Below are 8,157 nucleotides of genomic sequence, written 5' to 3'. Positions count from 1 at the left end.
TCTTCCGATTCAATTTGGCATCTTCCTCTAGACTCCTGGTGTAGCCCCTTACCTGCTGAGCAGTTGCGTTCCTCGGCTTACAAAGATGATCTTCAGTACAGAAGCATCGTGACCTTCAAAAGTCTGGAAAACAGCAGGGAAGCTCAAAAGCGTTAAGAGTTGTTGCTAGGCCTTTTGAGAGAGCCCTCTTTCAATGGGATAGTATTTACTCCTAAAGCCCAAATAGGTAAGTTCCGAAAAGCAGCCTCTATCCTTGGGACCTTTACTGCAGGTTAAAAGGACAGTAGGAAATGACCCGTCCCCACAGCATTTCTTCAAACAACCTGCTTGCTTAAAACCTGTCACACAAGGTCACATTGCAAATGGTCTGGATGGTGAGGCCAACTGCATATACTATCTCCCCAAAAGGTCAAGTCCCCCGCCACTGCATGAAGCACCCATTCAGTGAGGTAACATGGCTGGGCAGAACATGGCACAGAGTAGCAGTTGCCTTCTCATGGTCTTAGGGAGACACTACTGGAGTGGAAAGATAAGCTCCTCTACAAAGAGCGAGTCTGAAATGTAAGCTTGAGTGTTTTGCCTTCACGGCCACAGCTGCGTCAGGCAAAGCCAGTTTCCTTTCAATAGCTTGAATGCACTTTTCCCCTACGATCAACCCTGTTGCTCACTGGTTAGCTAGGAAAGAAAGACCACTTGAGCACTGGGCAGATGCTCTCGTCCTGGAGCTTTGCATGCAGCTCACACTTCCAAGATCCTGGAGAACAAGGCTAGACCTGGATAGCTCTTCCCATTTCAGCTGCACTAACGAGCACATACTTTTCTAAAGCGCAAGATCCTGGAGAACAAGGCTAGACCTGGATAGAGCACATACTTTTCTAAGGCACCTTTATCAATCCTTGTATCATGCAAGGGCTGTCTAGAGCAAGGGGCAGTCTGAGTTCTCATTACCTTCAGACAGCTGAAGTCCCGAAGACCCCAAAGCTTCAGGGTCCCATCTGCTGAAGAGGTGGCCAAGATCTGATCCACTGGGGAGAACTGCACACACCAGATTCCACGCTTATGTCCGGTGAAGACACCCAGCAAAGAGCAATCAGAACAGGACCACAGTTTGGCCAGCCGATCCTGTGAGCCTGTGGCAATGAGCTTGTCATTTGGAGAAACTGCCACGCTGTTGATGTCCTAGAGAAGTCACACAAGTACAGAGAGGGCGAGGCAGTTTAAATCTTTACTCTTGCTGTCGGACAGGTAATAAATGTAGGGTACAACACAGGAGAGAAGGATTTAAGTACCAAAAGCATATTCTAACGTCAGATGGAGCTTTACCTTGTCATGACCCCTCTCAGTTACTTTTGCATGAAGGGTTTCTGGACTGGAGATCAAGGCTGCTTTTGCTTTGGAAGTGAGGGATTCTGGGATATTCCAGATCTTGATTGTGCAGTCCTGGCTGCTGGTCACTATGAAACTTTCTTTCAGTCTGAAAGGAAAAAAAAAAAAAAAAAAAAAAAAGGGTGAGGAAGCAAAGCAGTGGCTTCCCCTGCACAGAAAAAAAGGCCTTCTCCTCCCCTACCAGGATCTACACACATTCAGTCACTCTGCCAGGAAGTGAAACAGAGTGCTTTACTGTTTTTTCAAGCTGTCTTTCATTTTACTTAGGTCCCTGGGATAGCCTCCAGCAATTCAGACATTAGGCAAGAGCACCACTAGCTCTCTTTGTTTACAGACAAAGGTATACTGCAGCTCTTGAACAGACAAGCTGGGCTTCCAGACTGTTAGGCCACACAAAGAAAGGAGAAGAGCTGATAAACAGAAGTGCTATTCAAGCAAGCACCTTCACAGACACATTCCCTTCCCTCCCCAACCCTCCTCTCCAGATCATTCAAGCTTTATCTGCCAACTGATCCAGCTGCTGCTCTTTTAAGGCAAACAGGAGTTAGACTGACAAAGAAATGCAAACTTCACAAATTATCGACAGACAGATGTGCATCCATAAAAAGAAATCATCCTTCCTTCAAACTCAGAGCACCATGACAAGCTGGCACCAAGAATGAGAAACAGGATGGCTCAGAGGCAGGCATCCACCAAAACATTCCTCCGGAGGATCGGCAAAGCAGCCGAGGATCGGCAAAGCAGCCATGACTCACGCTTGCAAAGGTGATTTTTATTACCTTGAGCAAGAGACAGCGCCTACCCCATGCGCATGACCCAATCCTTGGGCAACACAGGTCACCCTCCCATCTTTGTTCATCCGCCAGACTCTAAGGCTTTTGTCCTGTAATGGCAAGAGGACAGAAACTGCTGTGCTTTTTTGGACAAGTGATCAGTTCCCCATGAGCTCCCCACATTCATGAGCCCGACTATTAACTTCTTTTCACGCTTGAACCTTTGCCTGCATTCATCAGAGCAGGTGAGAACAGACAGGGCCAAGCGGGGTACACTGCAGTCTGTGATTCCAGCGTGAAGCTTTATTTCTGGGTGTATCAGGGCACTCAGCACCTTTTCTTCCAACACGGTTTTTACACACAGCTCCCCATCAGTCTCACACTAATGACATCTCTGAACTCTAATGCAAGATGCTTGGAGAATGAGACACCTCCTTTCAGGCTAATAAAATACGATCACATTTCCCCAGTGACAATGTTAAAAAGGGACAGTGGAAGAACCTTGTATTTGGGGGATGTAGCAGACAGGAATTCCATCTGAACAAAAGCCCTTTCTGGATCACCAAAAAGGAATACAACTCTGTCCACAAAGATCACTAGAAACGAAGAGTTTCATTAAATGAAGAAATCTAACACACCTTAGCACAGCTGACGAACATCAGGCCTTTTCGGAAGACATCCAAAGCAAGAATTGTTTCTAAACAGAAGAAGAAAAAAAGAGCTGGATGCAAAGTAATACTGAAATAGGACAGGGGAAATGCATGAATTACCGAGTCCACTGCTTACTGACTGGGGGACAGGTTTGGGACACTCGGGAACATATCTGCACTCACTATGGAGTGAACTGGCTGCTTATAGCATTGGTGCGAGTCTGCCACTTGTAGCCACAAAACTGCATTCAGAGCTCGCACTCAGGTACCTACATCTTTAGCTCCAATTTAAATTGATCCCACTGCTAGTGAAAGGGACCGAACTGACAGACCTGGAAAAAGAAAATTAGCGTTTGCAAAACCAGGACAGCATAACTTTCTCTTTCTTTGCACAACTCCAAAAACCGGTCATGATGCTGTTCCAAAGAGAACTCAAGGACTCCGGTGTCCACATAAGAGTTGTGAGAGAAGTTGGATAAAGAAATACTTGTACATCTCCCACCCACCCATGTCAGAGCTGACCACACACACCTGTGTGGCCGTAGAGGATCTGGCAGTGTGACGTTGCCAGCTCAAACACTTTCAGCTGAGGGCTGTTGGTAGCTACAACAATGTGAGAATCACCAGGCCCAAGGAACTTCACATCCAGAACCTCATCGTTGTAACCTGCAAGCTGAGGATGGCAGAATAGGAACAGTTTAACAGGGAAAAGTCAGCTGGTTAGAGACATACTGCATGGCACTGTGCTCAGTGAGGCTGTGTTACCATGACCTTTCATGTAATACTGCATGTAAAAACCATATTAGACATAAGCTGAAGCACGGGAGGGATTTCTGGCCAGGCCTCTTCTGCTTTCTTTTTCCTACGTTTGTCTCTGTGCAATATTCCTCCAAACCACCCCACCAGTGAAATGGGCTTTCTGGCTTGTAACCAAGGAACAGTTCAAGTACAGGCAGGAGAGGAGGGCACTCCTGGACAAAGCTTTCACCAGAAGCAGAGCTGATCCTCAAGCACAGATAAAGGAAGAGGAAAAGGGAGGCTGAGGGTTGTTACCTGCTTCCTGAGCTGAAGAGTTTGAGCATCATATAAAACAATGTTGTGTTCCACAGACACCGTGACAATCTCATTTCTCTCGGGCACAAGCATGCACTGGGTGAGACTGCGCTCGCTGGCCTCCTCCTTCAACTCAAAGGGCACAGGCTGGGTATACACGCAAGCAGCTGTGGCAACTTCCCAAACTTTCAGGATACCTAATAAAAATGATGATATAAATGATCTGTCAGAGCCACTGTTTTAGACAGTGATTGTCCAAAGAATATAAACCTGGCCTTGCCTACTGGAAAAAGCTACGCAGCTTTAAGACGTGACTGCAAAGAGATCCAATCACAGTGGCACGAAGGGCCACAAAATTTTTCTTCTTTAGCCCAAATCAAACTTTATTGTAGTTTGAAGACATATACAGTTAAAGCTCTGCAGCGTGCCTGATCAATCCTGCTCATCCACTACTGCCAGAGCAACTCAGGAGCAGGCTCTGCTCTCCAGCCCTCAGGAGTTCAGCCTGAGGCTCCTGCCACACAAAGAACACACATCCCAGGAATAATGTCTTAAGTACAGTCCTTTCTCAGCCTCCAAATCTGGCAGTGACGTGCCAGGACACTCACCTTTGCTGCCAGCTGTGACAAAGTGCAACCCTTGTTTCTTCACACCCAGCTGAGAGAAATCTCCCTTTTCAGGTAACAAGATGGCAGCTTCCACGCTCTGCAAGAGAGTTAGCCAAACACCAGCTGAGTGCAGGGGCCCCGAGTCCTGATTCAGCAACCAGAACAGTGCAACAGCCCACCAATGCCGACAGATGCACACACACCACACTCTGCTGCCCCAGACTGCATGGCTGCTGAGGACAGGCGGGCAGATACAATGAGAGAACAAAGTTTTTCCATGACTGTCCTTCTTTCCCTCCTCCAGCACTGAGGCAGCAGTGGCATATATTTCCCCAAACTGCCCAGACATGACCACACCAATCAAGGAGAGAAGGCAAATAAACAGCTTTAGACACAGAGTTTTAAGGTCTCTGGAATATACAAGGGAGAGAAACCTGATTTCTTAATATAAACATATGAACTTGAAGAGGGAGAGGTACCACACAAAGTGTAACCTAGAAACTCCAAAGGATCTCAAAGGAATAAATGAAATATGATTTCACCTCATAGACAGGGACGGTTCGTTTGCTTTCTCTGGTTTTCAGGTCCCACACCATGCAGATTTTATCACGGCCAGAACTGCAAGTTAGAAGAGTAATTTCAGCGCTAAATCCATACAACTCAGGCTCTGAGTGCAAACGTGGAGTTGTGGGAAGATGCCCATATGAAAGAAGGCACCAGCCTTCCACGTGACAGCACGGTGTATTGCCAGGAACACCAAATCAGTCACTCGCTTGTATAGGCAAGCAAAGACTGAACACCAGTAGCAGTCCTTCCCCTCATAGGACAACCTTCCCAAACCCTACAGAAACTCCCAGTCTCCAGCAGGAGGCAGGGTTAAGCCTCTGCAAGGTTGTACCTAAGGAGTGTGTTTCCATCTGCAAACGCCAGCGAGGTGACAGCACTGAAGTGGCCATCCAGCACAGCAACACACTTGCTGGAATTCAGGTCCCAGATGCGGATTTTGTAGTCAATGGAGGAGGAGAAGAGTTGCAGACGGGAGGTATCAGGGTGGAACTCAACAAGGCTAGACAGAAAGAGATGCACTTGAACAGGAAAGGAATAAATTATCTGTCATGTTGGCAGTAGCCCAACGTTTAAATAAATACACATTCTACACAATGAGTTCAACAGATCAATTGACATGAATTTATACCAGGACTTTCTTCCCACCAGGAAAATTTACAATTGATCTTTGCGAGTCTTATGCACTCTTGAAGCACAGATATTCCATTTGGATCCCAACAAATTTCTCTCTCAGCCCCTTTCCTTTCTGGGCTGTCAGTCACAGCCCTGCTCCTTCAGTAGACATCTCAAGAATCAGGAAAACAGAAGAGCCCAGAACCTTCTCGGAATGGGCCTTTACATTCCTTTAACTCAAGTAATTTCACATCAATCCCAGCATCCAAGCATCACACTAACGCCAGTGACGGACAAAACCAACTTGTTCTTACTGTACAACTCCTGAAGATCCTTTTAGGTTGTGTGTGCAGTACTGTTTGATCATATCCCAGATCTTAATGGTGCTGTCACAGCCACCTGGGAAAAGAAGGGCATATAAGAATGAACTACAGAGGAGAGAGACACAGGAGGTCCAACATATCAGCAACCATAAAATTTCATGGGTTGCAAAGGCAGCAGAAAGAAAAATGAATCCAATAACAAAAACCCACAGCAAAAGAAGCTCACGGATCACCTTACACTTTCAGAGAGCTGGGCAAAACCTGACTGCTCTCACAGTCAAACCTGGAGTACAATTAAGTTACAGGTCATGCCTGACCTCTGCCATCTGCAAGAGTCCCAGTTCTACACCAGGATAGCTACGCCAAGCTGTCTCATAGATGTCTGATATTTATCAGCGTTTTATTAAGTACATTTTAGACAGAACATTGAAAGTATCCCTTGTTGTTTGTCACGACATTGCTTCTGTCTAAGTAAAATCTCTTCTGGTCGCTTCTGAATTCAGATCACTACCTCGGGCTGTGTCCAGCTGAGCTAAATTATTCAAAAGCAGAAGGGCCACTCAGTATCATTCCCATTGCGTGACACGAAACAGACCATACCTGTGGCTAATAACGTTGAAGTAGAGTCAAAGGCCATGCTAGCAATTGGTGCTACGTGCACGGCTTTCCACGTGCGAACACACTTGTTCTCTCGCCAGTTCCACTGCTTCAGCAACAGGGCTCGGCTCCCCGTCACAAGGATCTATGCAAAAGCAAGGTGAAGGAAAGCGTGATTAACTGCTAATTAGATTTTAATTTCTTTCAGTGCCCACACACGAAGCACAGAAATGCCAATTGCTGTGACACACTTGAAGCTTGGCCTCTCAGCATTCCTATGTCTGACTTGAGCCCAGAAGGTGAGACAGACAGAAATGCCTGAGAAGATTCCGCAGAGATCTTTGGAGGCGCAGGATGCTTCCCGGCAGAGAAGGCCCCAGTGTTCTCTGGCTTTATCAGGAGGCTTGACAGAGCGGCACAGAAAGCCATGCAGCAAACACATACCTCGTCATCGGGGCTAAGAACAAATGAAGTGATGGTCTCTTCATCATCCTATAGAAACAAAAGGAAAAAACCCACAGTTAAAGCCCCTGTGGAGTGGTGTGCCTCTCAGGGTTCCCTTCTCTACGTGCTGAGTGCACCCAGCAGCTCCCGGCTGTGCTTAGGAACAAGACAAATAACATCTGTCTGCGTTTAGAACCATTCTCATCCTCCCCTCCACTTCTTGCTCTTGGGAGCTTTAGAGCAGCAGCTGGTGATAGTGGTAGAATCACAGAATCATTTGACTGGGAAAGACCCCTAAGACCATCAAGCCCAACCGTACCTGACCCCTACTAAACCCTGTCCCTAAGCACCTTGTCTGCCCAGCTTTTAAATACCCCCAGGGGTGGGGACTCGACCCCTGCCCTGGGCAGCCCCTTCCAGGGCTTGACAGCCCTCGCGGGGAAGCAATTTTTCCCCATGTCCAACCTAAACCTGCCCTGGCACAACTTGAGGCCGTTTCCCCTTGTCCCATCGCCCGTTCCCTGGGAGCAGAGATCGACCCCCCTCGGCTTCCCCCTCCTCTCAGGCAGTTGCAGGGAGCGATAAGGGCTCCCCTCAGCCTCCTCTTCTCCAGGAGGAACACCCCCAGCTCCCCCAGCTGCTCCCCAGCAGCCTTGGGCTCCAGACCCCTCCCCAGCTTCCTTGCCCTTCTCTGGACACGCTCCAGCCCCTCCATGTCCTTCTGGGAGTGAGGGGCTCAAAACCACCTCAGGAGCCTTGGAAAATCCTGAGTGGTTTCATCACCAGTCGACAGAGCCCGGGGCTCCTCACCTGTTGGAGGCTGTGGAGAGCTCCTGTTTCCACATCGATGACATTCAGCTTGGTCCCACAGGGGCAAAACATGAACTTTCCATCCCGGTTTATCTGGAGAAAAGGGAACAGGAAGCCAGGAGCGTTTACAGAGCCGTGAGACGGGGTATTCCCAACCCTACCCCAAGCTGCCTCAGTACCTGGACTCGCCCCCCTTTGTAGAAAGGCTCGATTTTCCTCGACACGGCGTAGCTGGAAGGAAAAGAGACGCGCAGACCGGGCGTTAAACCGAAAGGGCGGCGGCCTGGGAGCGCCCGAAGGCGAAGGCGCGGAGCAGCGCCGCCACCCGCGCCCG

The 8,157-nt window shown here is 48.2% G+C and overlaps 1 protein-coding gene across 1 annotated transcript in view; it reads right to left on the bottom strand.

The window, feature by feature from the left end:
- Window positions 1–8,155, bottom strand: part of TBL3 (transducin beta like 3) — a gene marked incomplete at its 5' end in the record, with an annotated part of 10,982 nt that extends 2,827 nt beyond the window's left edge. Inside the window, 15 exons of the mRNA XM_035895944.1 lie at window positions 53–123; window positions 949–1,179; window positions 1,324–1,474; window positions 2,166–2,269; window positions 2,798–2,856; window positions 3,341–3,482; window positions 3,863–4,059; window positions 4,471–4,567; window positions 5,013–5,088; window positions 5,369–5,536; window positions 5,964–6,048; window positions 6,573–6,714; window positions 7,014–7,061; window positions 7,824–7,916; window positions 8,003–8,155. Coding sequence (XP_035751837.1) covers window positions 53–123; window positions 949–1,179; window positions 1,324–1,474; window positions 2,166–2,269; window positions 2,798–2,856; window positions 3,341–3,482; window positions 3,863–4,059; window positions 4,471–4,567; window positions 5,013–5,088; window positions 5,369–5,536; window positions 5,964–6,048; window positions 6,573–6,714; window positions 7,014–7,061; window positions 7,824–7,916; window positions 8,003–8,155 — 1,817 coding nt within the window. The remainder of the gene's footprint in view (window positions 1–52; window positions 124–948; window positions 1,180–1,323; window positions 1,475–2,165; window positions 2,270–2,797; window positions 2,857–3,340; window positions 3,483–3,862; window positions 4,060–4,470; window positions 4,568–5,012; window positions 5,089–5,368; window positions 5,537–5,963; window positions 6,049–6,572; window positions 6,715–7,013; window positions 7,062–7,823; window positions 7,917–8,002) is intronic.
- Window positions 8,156–8,157: the final 2 nt, after the last annotated feature.

The sequence above is a fragment of the Egretta garzetta genome, unplaced genomic scaffold, assembly GCF_000687185.1.
Source record: "Egretta garzetta isolate BGI_Z169 unplaced genomic scaffold, ASM68718v1 scaffold426, whole genome shotgun sequence".
In the NCBI taxonomy this organism is placed as follows: Eukaryota; Metazoa; Chordata; class Aves; order Pelecaniformes; family Ardeidae; genus Egretta; species Egretta garzetta.
This window is presented reverse-complemented; position numbering and strand designations above follow the sequence as displayed.